At 42.2% G+C, this 23,132-nt stretch overlaps 1 protein-coding gene across 1 annotated transcript in view; it reads left to right on the top strand.

Annotated features, from left to right (window-relative positions):
• Positions 1-16,457, top strand: part of LOC105920231 (protein shisa-6) — a 37,533-nt gene extending 21,076 nt beyond the window's left edge. The window contains exons 4-8 of the mRNA XM_036142590.1: positions 3,609-3,671; positions 6,592-6,612; positions 11,755-11,907; positions 14,098-14,201; positions 14,386-16,457. Coding sequence (XP_035998483.1) covers positions 3,609-3,671; positions 6,592-6,612; positions 11,755-11,907; positions 14,098-14,201; positions 14,386-15,264 — 1,220 coding nt within the window. The 3' untranslated portion in view covers positions 15,265-16,457. The remainder of the gene's footprint in view (positions 1-3,608; positions 3,672-6,591; positions 6,613-11,754; positions 11,908-14,097; positions 14,202-14,385) is intronic.
• Positions 16,458-23,132: the final 6,675 nt, after the last annotated feature.

Below are 23,132 nucleotides of genomic sequence, written 5' to 3'. Positions count from 1 at the left end.
CGCGACGGCGTTACTCCATCCATGGCGGCCTCCCCCCCCCCCCCCTTCGCACACGACACACAAAGCCGCGTCTATGCGCACGCACGCGCGGCGCCCAGAATGGCTGTCATTCATCATCTTTCCCCCGTTACAATGGGCTCGGTAAAGGTCCCATCTTTCAACTAAAGCACCTCCACAATGCAGTGGCCCAGCTGAGCGCCGGGCCACTGCGTCACATCTCCTGTCGTCTGCAAAACAGCCCGGCTCAGCGGGCGGCCGGACGACTGGCTGGAACCCTTGATTCTGTGACTCCAAATTAAAACCGCTCTCCCGCTTGAGATGGCAGGAGGCGCAGACAAAAAAGAAAAAAACGTTGCCGCTCGTTAAAAACGCTGAACGCTTTTAAGTCAAACGTAATCAGGATTCTTTTTCCTCATCACTGCGCTGAACTTTAACAGGAGAATTGCATTCTCTGAGTAGTTCTGGTCAGTGCTGTCCATCTCCCACCCTTTGGCGCTTGCAATTATTAAGTAGAGTCTCAGTTGCCCTGATAAGAACTAAGGCGGCATAGGAAAAGTAGAGATGGATGAGCAGATAATTAAACACGTAAATGGTATATGGCTTGTATTTATATAGCGCTTTATCAAGTCCGACGACCCCAAAGGGCTTCGCACTACAGTCAGTCATTGAGTTATGTTAGCAGCCACAGCTGCCCTGGGCTGGACTGACAGAAGAGAAGCGAGGCTGCCATAGATCGGTGCCACCGGGCCCTCTGACGCCCGCCAGCAGGCAATGCGGGTGAAGGACACCACGACGGAGACGGTCAGAGCCGGGGATAGAACCGGCAAACACCATAACTGCTGTCGCAGGAAGAAATACGTGAAGAAAGATTATTTTTGACCATGAGACCCAGAACTCTAGTATATGTCCAACTTTTCTTTCCTGAAACTTTCACATATTGGTTTATTCTGGTTATGCAGTTAGACTTTTTTCTTTCCCCCTTTATCATACCTTGAAGCATAAAAACCTGCAGTAAAGGAGGCTGTAGACTGCCTGGCCATGTCAGAAACCTTTTTTCTTTCGCATCACCCGTGTCACCTCTCACATGCGTCTGAGTTTGACACGCTCACAATTCAGCAAACAAGTAAGATCGGCTTGTTTTGGGTGAAAATGTGTTAAAACAATTGCACGCACTGCAAAAACGGAACTAAAAATAAGTTAAATGTTCTTAAAATTAGTGTATTTGTCCTTGATTTGAGCAGGTAAATAAGATGATTTGCCAATAGAATAAGATTTTTGCACTTAAAATAGGAACAATTCATCTCCATCGTCTTATTTCAAGTGCAGGATGTCTAATTATCCTATTTTAGGGATCAAAATACTCATTCCATTGGCAGATATTCTTATTTACCTGCTCAAATCAAGGATAAATACATTAACTTTAAGAACATTTTACTTATTTTTAGATCCGTTTTTGCAGTGCGGGCGGGTCTGCAAAATGGCTGCCTCCAAGTGGTAAAGAGTTCCTGGGTGTGTCCCAGGTGGGCTGGCTCCTTTTGTGTGAGCCTGGCGTCTCCGGAGCTGAGGAAGCCGTCGTGTTAAATGATACTTCCTCTATCACTTCATCTGACTTCCTTAAGTGTGACTGTGAGAGTCCAGGCTTCGCACGTATTTCCATCACAATGCGCACCGGAACAATGCAGCTCACAGGGTTGCCACGCGCAGCCAACGACGGCACGACAGTGACAGCCTGTGTTGAAAATAGCCGTCTGTCATAAAAATTCCATGAGATGTCACTTTGGAGGTTTGCTAGGCTCTGCAGAGTCACTGCCTTCTATGTTTTTATTGTTCTCCCTTATCTGCTGCGTTATGTTTACCGGCTTTGTGGTGAAAAGGTTTCACACAAAGCTTGTGTTTTCCATTTTGGCCTTTTGGCGTAAGTGAGGGGCTCGTGTGTGATTCACATTCACAGTTCCTTGTTGGATAAATGAAATAATATTGAAAAGCAAAAGGATTTTACTGTTTAATGAAGCTAAATTCACTGAGACAATTGGACTATTGAAAAGCGCCCTGAGCTGTATTGTGATATCTGAGGACAATCAAAGCCTATTTTTTTTGTGTTAATGGTAAAAAAGGAGCATTCCAATTATCCAAATGAGATGATTTAAAAATGCACGACATTTTCTAGAGTCCATGTTTTGCTGTCAGACCTAACTGAAGCTCTTCTTCGCTGAGGAAAAGTCTCCGGTCAGGAGTTAAGTGACTTGGTGAGACTCAACCTCCAGTTTTCTCAGGCTTGACTGAACATCAGAGTCTGAATGGCCGCTTCGTCGCCTAATGAGGAATTAGTTACCAAGAGAAACAATTCTCAGTCTTTTCAGTTTAATTAAAGGTCACCGTCTGACAATAAGCGTTTCAAGCAATCAAATTAATTTGAGAATTTATGTTATTCAGATTCTTAACAAACTTTTGTTTTCAAATGATGATTTCCTTTATTAAAAAAGAAATGAAAGTATGCAGCCAGCCTGGCTCTGCCTTGCACTCAGGTTAGTATAAACTAGATAATAGGAAGCCTTCTAGTGTAGCGCCTGTAATGCCCACTAAGCCACCATTGCATCAAAGTGCTGGGGTCAACGGTACTAAAAACTGAGGTGGGATCCAAACTAAAACAGAACTGCAAACTCCCCCCCCAGCCATCATAATAACTCCCTAAATAAATCAGTTTCTGTGGACTGAATTTGGCCACAAGCACACAAACCGAAGGAACGCGTCTTTTTAAACCGCTACTTCCTCTAAAACCTTGGGGAAAAAAAGGCAGTGTTGAAAGAGGCCTGCGGGGTTTTTCTGCTTGTTTTAGATGGATTTAAACTGGGTTACCTCAAACGGATGTTGCCTATGTGATGTAAAAATTGCAGTAAACGCTTGTGTTTTTATTCAGCGGCGGCTCCACTACATAAAACCCATTGTCACCACGGCTCAGACTGGTCAGCATGTTTTCCTCTTTCATTAATCTTCTAGCAGGTTCTCGCGCTGGCCCGCTCTGCATATATATTAACGTTTTTAATAGGAGCGCATTGATTCAAGTGGTGGCTGTGTATGACTTACTGTTAAATAATACAATTCGCCTGTGTGTTCGAGGTCAGGATGTGATAAATATTGCATATTGAACCTGCTTTATGTTTTTATTTAATTTTATTTTTTTTTGCTTCCCTAATGTATTTGCTCTTCATCTCTGGATTCTAGTGGATGTAAACAGGTTTTTCTGGTAGAGCTCATGTTAGAGCAGACTCCGCTCATCCCCACCCTCCTCTGTCTTCATGTTCGCTGTGCTAATTTAAGGAAATTAAAGGGATACTTCCTCAATTAAAAAAAAAAAAAAAAAACTGACAAATGGTACTTTAGTTCCATCTTTGGTTTAAAGTCCTCTCATCTTCTGTGTAAATTCACAGAATTAGATTCAACGCAGAAACCTCCAATTGCCATTGAAAGTCAACTGTTAAAGATTTTTTTTTTTTTTTGTGGATTATCCCTTTAAATGCCTTCCCCTCACACCTCGTGTCTATACACTCTGACATGCGATGCTCCTTGTAGACATTTGATAGATCTTTCACTGCTTTTTGTCATTGCAGGTACCCATCAGCACAGCTATAACCATGTGGCTCTAGGTAGCCCTACACGCACACCTAAGAATGGTAAGAAAAACTAGAGGGAGAGGAGGGGAATGTTGAAGTGACTTCAAGGCTCAGCTCTGTGTTCCAGAGGGCAGCTCCTCAGAAAGCCGTGCTCGCGATAGATGTGTGACAAACCCACTGACGTTGTCTTCCTTTCGACTCGCTCCAGTGCCTTGCAAAAGTATTCATATCGTCTTGAGCTTTTTCCACCTTTTGTCACATTGCAGCCACAAACTGCAACGCATGTATTTCGTTGAGATTTTATGTAAAAAGACATACGGGAGAAGTGGTGCACGACAGCCGATAGTTGCACTGCAAAAAGGGAACTAAAATTAAGTAGATTTTTTTTTAAATGAGTACATTACCTTTTGATTTGAGCAGGTAAATAAGATTATTTGCCAATGGAATAAGATTTTTGCACTTAAAGTAGGAACATTTCATCTCCATCATCATTTTTCAAGTGCAGAATATCTATTTATCTTATTTTAGGGGTAGAACTACTAATCCCACTGGCAAATAGTCTTATTTACTGTACCTGCTCAAATCAATGAAAAATAGACTAATTTCTAGAAAATTTTACGTACTTTTAGTTCCCTTTTTGCAGTGTGTCTACCTGTGTACCATTAAATCGCAGCATTACATCCGGCTGTTTAGCAAAGGCAGAAAACATTACTGATCAAACAGCATCATGAGGACCTAGGAAGCTAGCAAACAGGTCAGGGAAATGGACTTACTCAAACTTCAAACATCTCCCAGCTCACTGGCAAAGTATGCCATTTTAATAGTGTTAAAATATGGCACTTTGGCAAAGTTAGCAAGACATGAATGGCCATATAGACCTGGCAAGAAGACCCTGGCAACTCTGGAGGAGCTGCAGAAATTCACAGCTGGGAGAATCTGTTGGCAGGACAACAATTTGTCATATGCTGGTGAAGATTCTCAGTCATTCAGGTCATGGTCATACAAAAAAAAAGTAAAAAACAAAGCAACTGGACTTGTTTTCCGTAGTTGAAGACGTTTCGCTTCCTCTCCCGGAAGCTTTCTCAATTCAAAAAGTCTGGAGTGATGTGCAGTACCGAGCTTTATACTACTGCCTAACAAAGGCCTTGTAATGGCTTAGATAACATGCAAATACAACAGAAACAGGTCCACCACTTAGCAATGAGCGGTCGTTAAAGCCATTAAACCAGCAGATTGAACCAAAACTGGTTCACTCCTCTGTAACGAGGAGTCGTTAGGCTTGGTACTGCCCATTACTCCAGACTTTTTGAATTGGGAAATCTTCCGGGAGAGCAAGTGAAACGTCTTCATCTACGGAAAACAAGTCCAGTTGCTTTGTTCTTTTACTTTTTTTGGAACAATTGGTCATGTTTTGCACAAATCTGACCTGCATGAACGTGAGCTAAAAAAAAAAAAAAAAAAACATTATTAAAAGAAAGCCACATTAAGTTTCATTTGCAGTTGGCCTCGAGCAATGTCAGGGCCACACCAAACATGCAGATAAAGGTTCCCGGGGGGTCAGATGAGATCAGACGACATGCAAAGCGCTATGCGTGGTTCACCTTGGATCACCTTCAACAAGGTCTCCTCATGGTGAGACACTGTGGTGTCTGCATTCTCCACCACCGAAAGGGAAGCTGGTCCGAGATGACGGAACTATCTAGAGTCCTGTTAGAGGATGCAAAGGACCTGAGACAAGAGTAAAGTTTCCCCCTCCAGCTAAACGTACAGCCAGAGCTACAATGCAACGGCCCGGATCAAAACATACAACGACCAAAGACGTACCCCAAACATGAAGTCTTAATAGTTAGTTTCCCAAAATGTGACAAGAAAATAGAAGTTGAAGGGGTGTGAATACTTTTATAAGGCCCTGCAAGAATTGCTTCTTCTGAAAATGAGCCTCAGTTTCTGTCGGAGACAGAACAGCGGTAGCGTCACAACTCATCGTGGCCGTTTCTCACTGAGTAGGATTGAGCCACAGTTTCTTCTGGTCCTTAAAGAGAAACAATTGGCCGAGATTCAACGTAATCTTCTTTCCAGGTCATCCCATGGTGGGGTTGACAGGCTTCGTAGAAGCTTCATTGTTCCTCTCTGGTATCCAGAGTAACAAAAGTTATCCCCAGAACCTGATTTCGTCCGAGAGGAGCAACACCATGAATCCTTTGATTTTATTTTTTATTACTGATGTCATTCAGCTGTCAGGTCTGACTTGTTGTTTTGACGGTGCAAAGGCTGGCCCAGGGTTGAATAGAGACACATTTAAAGAAGTAGGAGAAAAGGCCAGGAATAATAGCAAAGAGTGAGCATCAACCAAATATAAGCCCTGCTTTACGTATAATCAAATTACCCTGAGTTTTTTGTTAAGTGTTCTTTCCGTACGTCTAATTGAAAACCAAAGAAAAACAACTAGAAATAGTTCAAGCATGCCGGGATTGTGCATGAAGTCTGCAGCCAGAATGGTTCTTTCTTTTGTGGACATAACTGACCATATGGTGTAGACACACTCGCCCAGATAAGCAAGCCACACACTGGGAACAAATGCCTGGAGATCTGTGGGAAACATGGAAAATCCATTTCAGCAACACATCTAACACGGCCACTTTGATCACAGTCTGGCTGAAAATCCTTCACATTTCAGCGTGCAGTGTATTTCCCTGATAAAACCCAGAGTTCTCCGTGGCTTACCACTGACACAAGCGGAGCACGCCGCTCCGCATCGCAGGCACAAAACGGCAAATCGGGCACAGACTCTGGAACTGGAGCGTCCGCAGGCAAAGGCTGATTTCATCAGAATAATTGTTTTGTGGGAGGATTTTCTGCACTGGTCATGCTGAATGTGGAGAAAGTTGGTGTGCAGCGTGTTCTTTCTCTTACCATCGACATGTTTCTGAAATCTTTGTTTTTTTGTTTGTTTTTTGTTATTTTCACTTGGGTTTGGTAGCTCACCGGTCATTGAGACGTGGTAAGTCATACATGCATAGTTGATTTGATATAACTGTTTATTCACTCCATTTTACAACCCATACTGTACATCCGTCACAAACCCACCCTCATGTTCTCTGTCTTCCTTTCTTCCACGTCAGCCGGTGTTTTCAGACCTGATTTAAGTAGATTTCAAAGTGTGTTTGTTCCCACGGTTGCAGGAAACATTCAGGGTTCGCCGTGTGGGTTCAAAGATTTTCTTCGAGGATTATAAGATTTCGTGTGACTGCAGATGCACAACCCGAACCGGGGACTTAAGCTGTGATTTGTGTCTTTCTTACTGCCAACAAATCCTATCACTGATTGTTGAGGACAAAATAAGAACTGATATTTACACCAAAATCAATCAATCAATCAATCAATCAGTCAATCAATCAATCAATCAATCAATCAATCAATCAATCAATCAATCAATCAATCAATCAATCAATCTGTCTATGTAATTGACTATAGGTAGTTTCCATTTTCTGACTATCTTTCTTTTCCAGGACCAGAGAAATTGCCAAATAGCTGAACAGGGGAAAAAAAAACTCTATTGTCTGAGTTTCTTTCTCTGCAGTCTCATCAAAAGTGCTTAAAACTGTGGGAATCTCTGATGAGCAATCAGCTATTTTACCACAGGAATGTATGTTAAGTCTGCCAGTAAACACCCAATTGTGGCAATTGTGGACTTTGTCTCAAAGTAAGCGCTCCGAAGGAGAAAGTAAGAACGTTTTTATTCAGCCCGCTAGCTTCAGTCAAAGAATGAAAAAAAGTTTAAAGGTGATGCTCACCCCTATACAGTTGGTGTACTCCTATCTAAAAACTGATGCATGATAAAACGCAGCAGTAGCGTTCTTTAAAAACTGATTTGGTAAAATGGGGCTTTTTTTTTTTTTTCTCAGTCTGTGTCTGAGAAAAAGAAGATCACCCTAATATATTCAGCTGCAGTGCAGCAGTTTAACTCTGAGCTGCACAAGACATAGCTCTTGGTCTAAATAAATAAATAAATAAATAAAAGGTACACACACACACACACACATACATATACATACACACACACAAATATATATATATATATATATATATATATATATATATATATATATACCATATTTCTGACCACCATTATTTCAATCAATCTTTGATCACTGGGTTGTTTCATCAACAAATCAACAATATAAATGCTGATATAAATGTCTCAGATTTGGAGTTTGATAAAGATAAAGTTTGTGTGAGAGGAGAAAGCTTAACTCCTGACAGGAACTTATAATAGATTAAATCTATTATGTCTATACATATCATGGTGTAATTTAGTGGCAAATTTTATCCAGCCCCTGATTGAGTCACAACTGTGCAACATAAATCTCACCAGCCTCCCAACTAAATTGGTGTAGTTAAAACAAATTTTTGTGATTCATCAGGCTTTTTCACAACACAGTTTCGGGAAGTGGTCACAAGGTTACAAGTACCTCATTAAGTTTTATCTATTTTGTTCAGAATTTCTTATTACTCACCACCCACTTCACACCTGCTCACCAACTTGGCTCTGGTGACCCTAAGTCATCTACAGGTGGGCAGAGGCTCAGCTTACATTGGTCTCTTGATAGGAGCTACTGGTAAAGAACATCTTTATAGCATGCTAGTGTGCATCAGTTAGTCGGAAGGTGTTAGTTTCATAAGAAATAGGACCTTTGTTTGCAAAGCGTGATTGAGACCATGGTTTTCTCTCTCGTGTTTGCATTGACACTTCAGTTTGTGTCTCCCATCCTTCTCTATCCAACATGTTGCAAAGATGCAACTTGTTGGATAGAGAAAAAGTTTTTTTTATCCTGCAAAAATGATGCCCAAACACTTAGCTGCTTTGCAGAAACATTAAATGCATACGTTTTTTTCTTTCAACTGTACAGTGGAACCTCGCGAGTTAAGCCCCCAAACAACGTCTAGTAATAAAACCCAGTCCAGGTTTCTCACAGTGTGCAGACTTGGTTTTGACATCTTCACTGGAGTTGTTGGCAGTAAAAATATGACTTCCCAGTTCTGTGGTTAAAAAAAAAACACATTTCTGTGAAATTGATCATCCTCAGAAGTCTCCTACTATTTGAGCCAGGTCTGTGTGGTTGTAGTGTCCGTCTTGATGAAGGAGTGAAACGTGTTCGCCATCGAAAGCTAACAGCATGCCACAATCTGAGTCTTCCTTATTGATGCAGGATTGCAGACACTCCACTCACAAATCATTCACATCCTTCAGACCCCATTCCCTGCAGCTCCCAGGACACCCCCAGCAGTCGCTCGACCCTCCTGACTCGCCTCTGCCCTTCTTCGTCGAGCTTCCCGTCCGGTTTTCTCCCCTTTTTTTGTATTACAGTCGACTTTTTGTCCCTTTCAGATGGTCTCATCTTCATCTCTACTGCTTTCCCCCCCCCCCTCCGATGTTCTCCATCTTGCAGAAATTTACCAAAGCCTCAGTTTTTTTTTTTTTTTTATCGATTCAATGGAGGCTGCTTTAGAGTCGCATCCATGCTGCTGCTCTGCACTGTGACAGAATCAAGTCTCACACGGGAAGCGAGATTGAGAAGCAGCCAGAAAGAAAATGAGAGAGAAGGGAATACTGGGATGGACAAGGAAGAATTAAGAACCGAAGAAACGTGGGCGGCAGCATGGCGGGGTAGATAAGATTGACAGAGTGAGGAAGACGGAGGTAAATGGGACAGACTCCGGATGTTTGCGCGCATTGCATGTGTGGGAAAGAGAGATAAAAAGTAGAGTAAGAATAACAGAAGACTTAGGTCCTTCAGACATACCTCCCCGCCTGCTACGCACCCAGAGCGTCTTCCTGGAATCATATCACGTCGTTTCAGCAACAGTCAGTCCGGGCCTTGCTCCCCGGCCCCCCCCGGCCCCAGATCACATCACAACGCTGTCACCAGCAGGGTCACCCCCCAGCACACAGCGCCTGTTCCTTGTGTTGTCTTGTTTTCTTCCACTCGTTTCCTTCTCAGAACACCGTTTCCTCACGTCAAAAACCCCCACCGCTTCACCCGTCGAGCCAGTCCCGCAGCAAACGCTTCACAGAGTGTGTGATGTCTTCCGCCTATACTGCCCCCCCACCGCCGGCCCCTGAGCTGGAGTTTTAGATGTACAGCCGCTTCTGAAGAGCGGGTCCTTGGACGTGGAGGACATTTTTTTTTGACAGAAATAGAACTTCAAAGGCAAGATTTGTGAAAGAAGAACGGAATGAGGAGAGCTCCGGCAAAGCTAACAGCCAGGAGTGTTTAATGGTTTTAAACATTTATTAAGTACGGCCAGCTGTAAAATGTTTTTTTTTTTTTTTTTCAATTCGCCACACTTTTAATTTATATAAAGCGCCTTGCAAATCCACCCGCACACTTTAAATGTTTCACATTTTGAACAATAAATTTAGATGTATCTTCTTGGGATTTGATGGGATGGACCAACACAAAGTGGAGAATAAAAGTGGAAGGAGCATAATATATGGTTTTCTTCACTCTCTCTCTCGATTTTTATTATTTCTTTTATAAATATAAATTTAAAATGTGTGGTGTACATACATATAATTCTAATTTAGGTGTCACACCCACTGCCCAAACCATCGTCTGCAATTAACAGACTCTTTCATTCAAACCACAAAGAAGTGCATATAACCTTATTTTTTTCTACTCCTTGCCGCAGGTGTTATTTTTTTTTCTCTTTTTTTTTTAACCAGGCAATGCAAGGACAGCTCTAAAGTGCATTGAACTTGACTCACAGTTTTTGCAGTAAAGTAGCTTTGGAAAAATGCCCAAAGCTTAAGGATGGGTCGTCCCCTCGGCATGTTTATGTACTGTATGGGCTTTTTTTAAATGCACATATGGGCTATTTTTTCAATGTTTAAACATGTTTAAAGTTATTGATGATAGCACAAAAAACGTGAACTGTGCAGCTTTGCATTTAAAAACATTTCATTTCATTGATTTAGTTTTGCAGATATTTTCATTTGAAGAAGCAGATTGACTCAGTGACCATAGTAGCCTGCGGTCATATGGTGATACAGAGGCGAACCTTCACTCTGTCCTAAAATCTTTCGCAGCTTTATTGTGTTTTATGTCCTGCACTTAGCTCCAACTATCTTTTCATCAACACCGACAAATCCTCCTTTCACACCAGAAGAAAAGCACCACCACAATAAGATCCCCACCCCCATGTTTCACTGTGGGGATGAGGTGTGCAGTGTTAGTTCTCCACATAAATAGCACTTTGGATGTGTGCCAAAAAAGTACAGTTTAGGTTTCATCCGACCAAAGTAACATTTTCTGCAATTTTTCTTCATGGCTTGTGCCAAACAACAAATTGGACATCTGATAACATTCTATCAATGTCCGTCTTTTGCATACTTTCCCATAAAGGGCAGACTTATGAAATGAAATACTAAAAGTTATTTGGTCAACAGATTCTCCCACCTGAGCTCAACTCAACAGCCCCTCAAGAGGTACAACGGAAATCTTAGCTTCTTCACTAATTAATGTTCTTCCTTACTGGCCTTTCACTTCAGGTGGACGGTCAAGCCTCTTGTTTCCAGTCTTCTATGACGGATTGAGCAGCACTCTGTGCTTTCAAAGCAATTTGCTTTATGCACAACTGTCTGGTGTTTTCCTGAGTCTTGATGATTCTTGGTCTCTAGCAGCCTATGCGGCCTTGACAGAATAGCTGATTCACTACTGGGAATAATTTAAGTTTATCATTTTCCTTCAACTGTAACAAATGCTACTTTGTGTTGGTCAATCCCAAAATATTCCAGTAAAATATAATTTAGTTTTTGTTTTTAATGTGAAAATGTGCCCCTTAAGTGAGTTGAAATACCAAAAGAGGAGCTGATTGAACCAGAAATTATTTCTCTCTAAGTTGTCAGCATTTTTAGAGCACCTCTGCCTCCAAGGAATATTTGTATAACTAAAACTCCAGCTTTTCCATCAGCCTACTTCTGTTTCCCTCCGCTTCAGCAGGTGGTCGCCTGTGATGATTGCCTGGGGTCTCATCCTTGCTAGGTGTCGTCTTTTGAAGGAGTCTGGGTTGTGGAGCGGAAGAAACCAGCCTGCCCATTATGTCCTCTTCTGTGTCTGTATATGTACGTATGTGTCTCCAGAGAACAATCGGATAAGCGGCATCCTGACCTCGCAGACGGAGCCCTACGACCTGTCTTTCTCGCGCTCCTTCCAGAGCCTGTCACATCTGCCGCCCTCCTACGAGGCGGCCGTCAAAGCCGACCTCAGCCGGTTCTCATCCCTGAAGAAACTCAGTAGGTCCAAGTTCACTGCACTAATGCAAGAGAAGGATCCCGGTCCTGGTGCCTGCATGATTAAAAAAAAAAAAAAAACAGCAACAAAAAAACATTATATGGAATTCCCTAACTCCTGACTGGAAGCTACTAGGGGACTTTGAGATTTTTTTAGCTGCAAAAATTGATTTGCCTGCTGTTTTGTGGATGTCTAACGAAAGTACTCACACACATTACCCTGGCGATTTTTCTGCTCCCAATTGGGTAAATATGAGGGTAACTCAAAAGAGCTTCGAATCTAAATGAGGTATCCATTTCTCAGCTCCCATCCATCAGAAAATCAGTAGAGTCATTTCAAAGAAGCTATGAGTCATTGATATTCCTTGCTTTTTTTTTTTTTTTTTTGGTCTCCACTTAAAGAGTGCAGCCACTTATTCCCTCAAAGCGTAGAAGTGCATTAAGTGGCACGTTGCGCCCAGCCCGCCTCGGTTTTCGTATTGATTTGGTGGCGCTACGCTGGATTTCTGCTGCGTAATGAGGTCTCATCTCCTGATTTTTCTCTAAGTGAACTATTTCTCGAGGCTTGTGTAATCTCATCAAGATCGCCCAACTCCAGTCGCTGGCGTGTGTTCAAAGTGAGGGATGACGAGCTACACATCATGCGGTCAGAGTTCACTCCGTCCCTGGCACACACAGCAGCGGCTGCCAGGAACCGTATCCAGCCAACATGTAAAAAAAATGGTCTTGCAGCATACTGGGCTAGTTATCTCTTTACGTGAAGACTGCTTGCACAAATTAAGATAACAGCTTTTGATGGGCATTAGAACAAAACCAAAGGAATTCGATTGTAACGACAGAAACCTAGCACAGAAACTGTTGAAAGCGTCCAAATATCCTCAGGCGGTGTCCTTCAGTCTTGCTAACTTCTCTTTCTGCTTCCAAAGCAAATTATTTGTTGCAGCAAATAGCCAAAAGGCGCTGCTGTTTCTTTTTGTTGCTTAACTACTGTGTGCATGCTAACGGATCATGCTGGATTGTGTGAGAGGGAAGATAAGGAGCGGTTTCATTGTTGCGATAATAAAAGAGAATAATGCTTCTGCTTATTAATGCAAATTGCTATCAAACCGAAGGAAAAAAAAAGCATTTAGACGGTTGCCATGTAGGACCGTATACATCACAAGTTATTCATTCACTCCATGGTAATATGGTTGATGAGCTTGCAGTGCCATGCCCAGATCGCGCTGACTATTACGCTTGAAAAAAAGGAACATCTTGTTTTTATTATCTCTCATAATGAATCGATTTGCAGCACGCGCCTGTGGCTTGCCAAAGGGGCTTTTGGCTCAATCAAATATGGACAGGTGGCATGAACACTTTTGCACTCATTATTGGAGAAGATAGCATCACACACAAAAGTCATTCCGGAGCGCTTCATAAATTATTTTCGCTTGCGTTCACTCCTAATTTAGTACAGTGGCGAACCAGTTATTTGCTGACATTCACGGACACTGTTTGTTTTTTTGTTTTTTTTTACGAGATGTCTGGCCCCACTTTTATAAATGTGTGCCACCCTGTTTGTAATTCAGTGATGGGTCTTTATGCATGTATTTGTGTTGTGTGGCATGACCTTGATGCTGTCTTTCCCTGCAACTGACTGTCTCCGAAAGTGGTTCCGTCACTACCTGATCTACCTCTAAATGCATGTTGTCTTGTATGCCAGTAAGGAAAGAGGCAACCACGCAGTAATATGAAACCTCTTGCAGCTCTCAAGGATAACCTGTTCTTGCACTGAAACAAGTAGCATTCCAGCATGTTTGTATAAGGTGCCTGTATGTTTCCATCCATTTCTGTGAAATGACCATTCCTGTTTGTAGACCTTCACATGACCTTTGAAAAGTTTCCCCCTCCCCCACAGGCAGGGTTGACTGTAGCATTCCTGATGAAGCCTGGATATGTGGATGTTGTGTGCCTAGCATGTAATATGCAATTCCTCTATTTTCTATTCCCCTTCATGAGCTTGGAAAGGTGAAACACAGATGGGTCTGTCAACATCGCTCTCTGCCTTGTGTGCAATGTTCTACACTTTCTCCTGATCCAATTTTTCCCTTCCTGTGCAAACATCTTCCTGTGCTTTCTTGCTCTACAACATCCTGGATCTCTCTCCTCTCCCTTTGCCTCTTTTTCTTTTCTTAATTATCATTTCCTCTGTAGCAGATAAAGAAGTTGATGACTACTACACCCGTAAGCGCCACCTGCCTGACCTGGCAGCAAGAGGCACTCTTCCTTTACATGTTCTCAAAATGAGTCAAGACCAGGTGGGTACACAAGGGTTGGATTTTAGTGAGCAGTCTTTAAAAAAGAGGTCATGTTCTCTGAAGTGTGAAACATAAGTGCCGGCTCTAAGCCTCCACACTTGAATATCTTCAAAGCTATATAAGATCAGTCATTGGGTGCTCAGATTGTGAGTAAACCTACCTAAGTCATGTTTTTGCTCTCCAGCATCGAGATCCACAGCAGCAGCAACTGCAAACCCAACCTCCACAGTCCAGCATCTCCCAGGCCCCTCCTCAGTCGCAGTCTTCCCAACAGCAATCCCAGCAAAGGCAGAGGCCTCGCCGTGTCCAGAGGGCCATGTCCCAGGACCGCGTCCTGGTCCCGCAAAGTGGTCCGCACCAGGACTACAACATGTCCCCTGAGGGCATGTCCCCCTACGGAGGCCGAATCCTGTCAGACGAACAGCTCCTGTCTGCCGAACGTCTTCGTTCCCAGGAGCGTCTTCTACCACAGGACCGTCACACCTCCCAGGATCGCCTGTACTCCAAGGATCGCATGTACTCCAAGGACCGCCTCCTGTCCCAGGAGCACTTGTATTCAAAAGACCGCCATTACTCTCAAGAGCGCCTCTACTCGCAGGACCGCTTGTATTCCCAAGACCGCCTCCTGTCCCAAGACCCTCTTCTGTCACCGGACAAGCTGATGATGTCATTAAAGCGCGGCATGGTCAGCAGCATTTCCGGTGGCTTCCGTGGCAGTGACAAGTCAATTTCTCGCGCCATCTCACACACCGATGTGTTCACACCAACCACTCCGATCATGGATCGCTACAAGATGACCAAAATGCACTCCCATCCCAGTGCCTCGAACAATGGCGCTAATGGAGGCGGCGGCGGCAGCGGTGGGGCACCAGGAACAGGGGTAGCTGTGCATTCCAACACATTAGCCATGAACCAGACAGCAAATAAGAGGCAAGTGTTTGCCTCCAGACGAACTCACACTGTGGAGCAGCTCCACTATATCCCACAGCACCACCAGCAGCAGCAGCAGCAACAACAGCCACAGCACTACCGCACAGGCAGCAAGACTGAAGTGACTGTGTAACGGCAGCCCCAGCCTGAGCTGTGCTGGAAGAGTGACTGCTGCACCAGGCCACGGGGCTCAATTGCATAACATGGTTACATGTCACCTTGTAGAGTAGGAAGTAGTGACTTCATTTTCCTTAACCGAAGATTCCAGGACCAAGATGATCCGAAAGCTTAACGTGAGACCGGAACAAAGAACTACACTGTACACTGCGTAAACATGCCCAGCAAGATTTGAAGCCAGATAGGGTTGTGGAAGGGTTTGAGGTTGGGTATTGTCAAGTTAACCTGCCTAACATAACTCCCGGGTTCTGGGTAACCCTGTTTGTTCACAGTCTACAGCCTGCCTCTGTACATGTTCTAGTGGAACACACTGATTGTGTTTGTTTAAACCTTGATTAGTCCCCTTTGTCCAACGATTCTGTGACCTTCTCTGGCAAATCTTAAAGGGCTTTGCATGGTTATAGACAAGAACTGAGTCCTCTGCGACTTCTGTTGTACAACACAACGCCATCACAGGCGATGAACAAGAGGGAGCCTGTAATATCTTTATAAATATATATATAAAGAAAATAAAATAAAGGCATAAAAAGAATATTTTTTACGCCCCATCTAACTCATAGCTCTAGAGAATCTCAAGAGAGAAACTGAAATGGATGTTATCTGCACTTGTATTTGGTGCCTCTGACAGATGTTCCATTTCTGAATACAAAGTGGTTTTGTGGGTTACAAAGCACAATCAATAGAAAAATATTCCGTTTTGGTTTATCTTTGACTTTGAATAGTGATGGCTAGCTTATTTTTTTTTTTTTAACAAAGGCAATTTTGTTTTTTGTTTTTTTTCCTTCTTTTGCTTCCAGTAGACAATTGTAAATAAGCTATCCTTGAAGCCGTATTATGGACAAGTCTGTACTGGATGAACTTTGTATTAGACTGTCTGTTTTAAATAGATTCTAAACAACTATAACTCATCACTGTTTTGTGAGTTCAAGATAGAAACCCACATAACCAAGTGTCTGACAGGATAAATACTGTGTTTCTTTGCAACTTGTTTGGACAGGAAGTGAATGAATGTGCTACTAACAACAGATATCATGTTTGGATGTAGACTGTAATCCATTGATATTGGAAGACTGGAATGTCTTGGGTATGGAGTACAAGGCTTGTCAAAGTAGGGTCAAATAAATCATCCATATTTTTCTAAACATGCAACATGCCTCCGTGAGATTTTTGTGTTATTTGTTTTTCATTATCCCGCTCACCCAGACCACTCTGAATAGGTGAGTTGTGAAAATTAACCACAGGTTGCCTTTGTGGTGAAGTATAATTGTAGTAAGGGGTTCTTTCACCATTTAATCAAGATTTAAATGTTATCGTTATAAACGCACACTGTACTTGCGTAAAGTAAACACAGATTGCCTAGATTAGGAGTGTCCAAAATGCTTGCCGAGGGCCATTCCTGGCAATCTTGCTAGTAAGCACGGATGGATGATTCAGATGCAGAGATTGTCTGTTAGGGTGACATGTTGACAGAAAAATAAATCTTGAAATAATAGAAACAAAAATTATTTCTTGTTATTCTCAGGACCAGGCTTTTGCATTCATCTTAGATAATATAACTACTAGCAACTCTTATTCAAAAGTCCCCCCCCCCCTCCCCATGTCCAGCAACCCATGTCTAAACCTTCTAGCTCCCCAAAAAGAAAACAATTATCCCCCAAAAATAGGAAGTCAAAAGATGGGAGTTGCTTTATTACAGTGGAAGTCCAGCTCTGGAGCAAGCCATTAGTATTAGCTTTGACATCCAACTAATCTGGACTTATACAAATTGAAGGTTGATGTTAGAGTTATTGACTGTAAGTAATATATGCCTATGTCCAACAGTATTTTAACACAAACACACACACACACACACACACACACACACACACACACACACACACACACACACAAATATGAACACAGAAGTTCCTTTCACAGCCATGTTTATATTATTAATAGTGGACATTGCTAGGTCTATTTCAGAGAAACTGAAGGCCCCTTGTAATGTTCTTAAGCCCCACTAAAATTCTGGTAATAATTTTTATATTTTATCAATACAAAAGCCTTAAGCAGACAGGTCTCTTATGACTGAGTGAAAATACATTATAATGCTGATTTTCTTATAATTTGCTAAAAAAAAATATCAATACTTATTTTCCCTGTGGTAAATACAGAGCTGGACGGGCATTAGGACCCGTAAGGGAGCTGCTTGTGGTTGCATTAATATTGCAGAGCGGGAGAGCTGTTCAGAAGACAAATAGCAACTGACACACAAAGTAAAATTGTGAGTGGGCGTTACTGACAGTTAATTTCCTATCTTTTACTTCATAGCAGGGAAAGGCAACATCCTATTTGGATATTTTAGCATGTTTTTGCAGTTGTCTGTTCTTTGCCATTATGTGCCACCTCTGTGGTGTTTTGACAGTAAGATCCTTAAAATCTAACTTCACATCACAAAATCTGTTAAGTAATTTTTTTTTATATAAAAAAAAAAAAATACATGACAATTTTATTCTCACTGGCTGACATTCAATCAGCCCAAACCTTCCTGCTTTGGTTCAGTTAGAAGTACCACATTTATTAAATGGCAGAAAATTTAAAGATTTCTTTTCATATTTTAGATTCTTTATTTTTATTTTTTTTACAGAGGGCCCACCAATACCACAGTTGATAGTCCCATTGTCATAGCTGCATGGCTCCTGATAGCATGAAAATGGGTATATATCACTTTAACCAGTCCTCCAAAAGTGCATTCGTGAGGTCAGACACCGATGTTGGACAAGAATGCCTACAGCCTAATTGATCTATTAGGTTCGAGGTCTGAACTCTGTGCTGGCCAGTAAAATTTTTTCACAGCAAACTTCATACTCGCCTTAATGGACCTTCCTTTGTGCACTGCTGCACAGACATGTTGGAAGAGGAAGGGGCCATTCTAAAACTATTCCCACAAAGCATGAAATTGTCCAAAATGTCTTATTTTGAACCATTGACAGCTACTGTCAATGGAGCTAAGGGACCAATCCCAACTCTCTGGACCGCCCCACACCAGAATCCCCTTTGCACATAGTTTATCTCTTAGTACAATGCAGCCAAGCAAGGGCTACTTTCCTAGCAACCACCAAACCCAGACTTATCCACTGGATTACCAGACAGGGAAGTGTGACACATCACTCCAGAACCTACCTCTCCACTGCTCCAGGCTGCAGTGACGATGTGCTTTACATCATTGCATCTAATACTTACCATTGCAGGGATGTAAAGCTTCGAAATGGCTGCTGAACCATGAAACCCATTCCGCGAAGCTTTCTATGCTCAATTCTTGAACTGGTTTGGCCACATAAACTTTGTGCTTCTCACTCACTCTGCAGAACGTTTCTGATGTTCCTCAGTATCTCCTGACTGCTGAGCTGCTGTCTTTTTCAATCACTTTCTCTTTACTGTAATACTACTAATCACTTAATTAGTAGCAAAGACATTTCCTGACTGGACCTATAGCACAATGTTGGCCACGGAAATGAGTGACACACCTGAATTCAGTATGTTTGGTGGCAGAATATATTTTGTTGATACTATTGATCTTCATTCTGAACTTGAAATGTTTCAAAGACAATGCCTTACGTGTTGAGGAACAGCAAGGCGACAATGGTAAAACAACAGCTTGGCCTGCTCAGTTAACGAAACCAGTGCACAGATTCCAACATCCCTTCCTGTCTGACTACGGGAGCCACAAATCCAAGAAATGACTCAAAGAAATCTGACCAACAGACTGCAATATCTTATCAAATGGCGCTTACACGTTTGGTGAAATAAGGTGTCCGTCTACGTCAGGTAAGAAAACAATTGGTGATAATAAATTTACACAACCTACTTTCAAGAAACAATCCTTTTAGACTAGCAGAGAAACTCCCTGGCATTAAGACAGTAATTCTTGTAGCTACACTGCCAGCCAGGACATGTAAAAAAAAAAAAAAAAAGACCAGTTGCTTCAAACGTCTTTTTGTCTCTGTGCTCTAAACCAAAGCAACTCATAACAGCATAAGAGTTCTACTTCTGGAATTGCTTCTACGAATGCTTGATATTGTTCACAGTCCAGGCTGCAAAACTGTAAAGTGTTGGTTGGAGCGCAGCAGCGGGAGGTGTGCATACCGGAGGTACGCTGCAGACAGGTCACTCACACTTTAACTCAGTGGTTCGGCGTGACGCCTGGCACCTGCTGGCCTGAGCCGTGCCTCGCTTTGACATCTGAATTAAATTGGATGATTTCATTGCAGGTCAGTGCAGTGCGGAGCCTTTTTTACATTCATAGAAATCCACTGGGACAAATCTGCATGACAAACAATGACGGCTTCAATTCCTCTTCTCCAAACATACCAGAGATAAGAAATAAAAAAAATAAAAAAACATAGTAATACGTTTAGCTTTTCAATTTACACCGATGGTTTAGCCCATCAGCATTTAAATGAGAATATGGGACTGCAATCAAACTGAATAATATGAAACGGAGAGCCGCTTAAATGTCAGAGGATAGTTGTGATACTCAGACTGAAGACACTAAACAAGAGAATAATCAGTTGTTTCCATACAATTTAAAATTCACAAACATTTTATTGTTCTGCTTTTCTTGCAAACAAGGGCCAAGGCCAGACAGCCTTCATTGGGAATGTTTTGCTTTTCCCCACTGGTCTCCGGCTTTTTGCCGCTTGGCGGTGGTGTCAATGACACTGAGCAGATTGTCTTTTCTGAATGTTAGGCAGATGTTTTTAGTTTACTTCAGCAGTGACGTACAAATAATTTTGTTCAGACATTTGTTAAAAAACATTTGAAAAATCTTCAGTTCGCAGTTCAAAATGGAAACTGTACTTAAAACAACAGCTCAGGCCACTAAAAAAAAGGCAAATCATGACTTGAGCAGACCAGATTTATAGGTCTCTTTTTGCTTTCTGTTATATCTTCAGTGCTAGGGGTATCTTGATAAAAATTAGAAGTATACAAACATGTCCAATGTGTTGGCCAGAGAGAAACTTTATCTAGGAAAAATAACTCCTTCCCAGTCAGTGCCTTGCTTCTTGCTTGCTTCAGGATGGTAATCTCTCTCTGTAATGCGATGTAACACCGGTGGAGCAACCAGATGCAGAACGCAACATGGGAACACTGATTTTCTACCAGTGAAATACGTCCAAGGTTGACTAAAATATACTCACATTGAACACATCACTTTTAATAGTGTTGGTCTTTTCTTTGGTTCCAAAACAGCCCTTACCCATCCCATTATGCACTAGATCCCCCAGGGTGTAATATTTGTAATACATCCTTTACATCCTGTAAGTTGCAAAGAGATGCTTCCACGGTTCTGATTTGTCTGTCGAGCACATCCTGCTGTTACTCGATTGGGATGGGATCTGGAGAATGTCAAGGCCAAATCAACACCTCGGACGTACCGTATTCCCCCAAACTCTTCCTGAAGCATTTTTGCTTTGTGGCAGAGTGCCTTATGTGGCTGTAAGAGGCCACAGTTATCTGGAAACGCTGTTTCACTGTAGGGCTGTACATAGTCTACATTTGGCCTTTCTACTTTTCTGACCCAACGAGACTCTAGAGACAGGCCTTCATACAGTGGCCTGTATGGAGTATTAATGTAACATCTGGAATAAAGATGGCCGCTGATTGCTGACAGAAATTTTATTTATCGAAAAAAATATATATATCCTGATGGGGTATGCTGAACTCTACTTTGACCTATCAAAGTTCATGGGTGGGGCCAATGCTGCTCTTGTTGGTATAAATTGTCTGAACTAAGGCTGATTGACTACAGCAAAAATATATACAGCTACTTGAAATTATTACAATGATTACTTAATGCTTTCAGAAAGACAATGCATTTTTGCACAATATCGCAATAAATAAGAGCAAGTTATCTTAACCAAAGAGATTTGACAGTACACCAAGTTAATACTAGCTAAATTATTCATTAAACTAAGAACCAGATAACAGATACGAAACAGCATAAGGAGTAAGACCATGCATAACAACGGAAGACTGACAGCACAAAGACAGTCAAGTCGACACACTGAACACACACGGATCATTTCTAACAAGAGAGAAGGAAAAGAAGGCGGCACAAATAGCTTCTAACAGGTGACAAAGCTGGACATATTTTAATACACAAATAGTTTTACATTATGGTCCACAGACACGAATGCTCCAAAGGTCACAGCAAATACACCATTAGAAGTTGTAAAGCAGATATATATATATATAAAAAACAATCCTTTTAAATGTAAGATGACATTAATTACATGGCTTCAGATGATTTTAAAGATTAACATTCAAAACATGAAAGAAATAAGTGCCAGCTTGAGTGTGGACAGAGATAATTGTTGCCATTATAAGCTCTGAAAAAGGCAAACAGAACAGCGCCGAGTGCTGAAAATGTGCCACCCTGCACGGCCGCTATCTCCCTTAAAGCAGGACGGGACCCCAGTTACACTTGGGATAATCCACAGATTGTAGGCAGCTAACAGACCTTTGTTTTATGACAGATGCCAGAGTCAGATCAACATTTAATTAGCAACTCGTCAGCTGTGTCAAAGCTAATTACGCCGTCCTCCAGCCAGAGCCAAAAAAAACCCAGCTTGCTCCTATCGCAGTGGGCCCGGTCAGCAGCTCGTTCTGCCAGCTGCGGTAGGACGCAGGGAGCTGGAGGCAGCGGGGGCCGCACCGTCCAGCCTAAGCACTCCGCCACTCCCCCCCCTTCCTACTGTCTGACCACCGAGGAGTACGGCCCGGGCCCAATTACAGGCTGAGGCACCGCTGTGCTATTTGTCAGCACATCTGTTGTGAAAATGAACGCCGGCAGCACTTTGGGTTGTCACGGCAGCAAACCTCTGTGTGAGGAGCGTGAGGGGGGGGGACTTCAGGGTGGGTCGTGCTAACGCTGTCTGCTTGTCAAGTCGTCACTGGAAGGTGTGAAGCAAAAACAGAGTAAAAGAAGACCACCCGCGTACTGAGTCGGCTGAGAAAAAATAAAAAATAAAAATGGATGACAAAGCTCGGGCTTGGCAGCAGGTGCGTGGGAAAACACGAGCATTTCAGGGGAGTTGCTGGAGAGGTTATGCTGTTCTGCATCACACCAATTATGCACACGTGCTGCTGATGGTGGTTATTATTAACCAGCATTTACCCTCTGGGGTCCCTTCGTTTTGTGCTCCATCTGTATCCCTTGGACACAAAAGTGTCATGTATGAGCATATTTTTGTCACATTACATTCCGACCTCTCCATACATACGTAACAAATATTCGCAAGTCGTCTAAATGTTTACCCCTCGGATGCCATTTTTTTTTTTTTTGGTGACAAAATGTCTCTTTTTTTAAGCAGAAAATAAACAACCATTGTTCCCATCCTTTAAAAGTAATGGAATGATTTCCAGTACATGAGACACTATATCTTCACCTGCTGGAAAACCTAAAAAGAATATCATATTTCAATGCTAATGTGTTAAAAAAAACACCGTCTGGATGGGAATTAACGACACAGAAACACGCAGAGACGCGTATTGCTCTGATTAATAAAACTAAATTAGGAGAAAAATATGAAATGACAGAAAATGCTATCTGGAGGAATTTTGAACATTTTACACATGGATACATTATTCAGGTGGAGGCTTTTTCCCTGGAAATTAAACTTGAGGTCTCTTGTATAATGGAGCATCCCATCCTCTTAAACTACCAAAACACCTCATAAGATGACCACGTTAACAGGTAGAATTAGCAAACTAATGAAACAAAATGATGCTCATACTCCTAAACTAGAGAAAAATTGTGTTTATTTTATCTTATAATATTTT

The sequence above is a fragment of the Fundulus heteroclitus genome, chromosome 10, assembly GCF_011125445.2.
Source record: "Fundulus heteroclitus isolate FHET01 chromosome 10, MU-UCD_Fhet_4.1, whole genome shotgun sequence".
Taxonomy (NCBI): domain Eukaryota; kingdom Metazoa; phylum Chordata; class Actinopteri; order Cyprinodontiformes; family Fundulidae; genus Fundulus; species Fundulus heteroclitus.
Note: the sequence above shows the minus strand (reverse complement) of the source record. Positions and strands in the feature narration are given on the sequence as shown.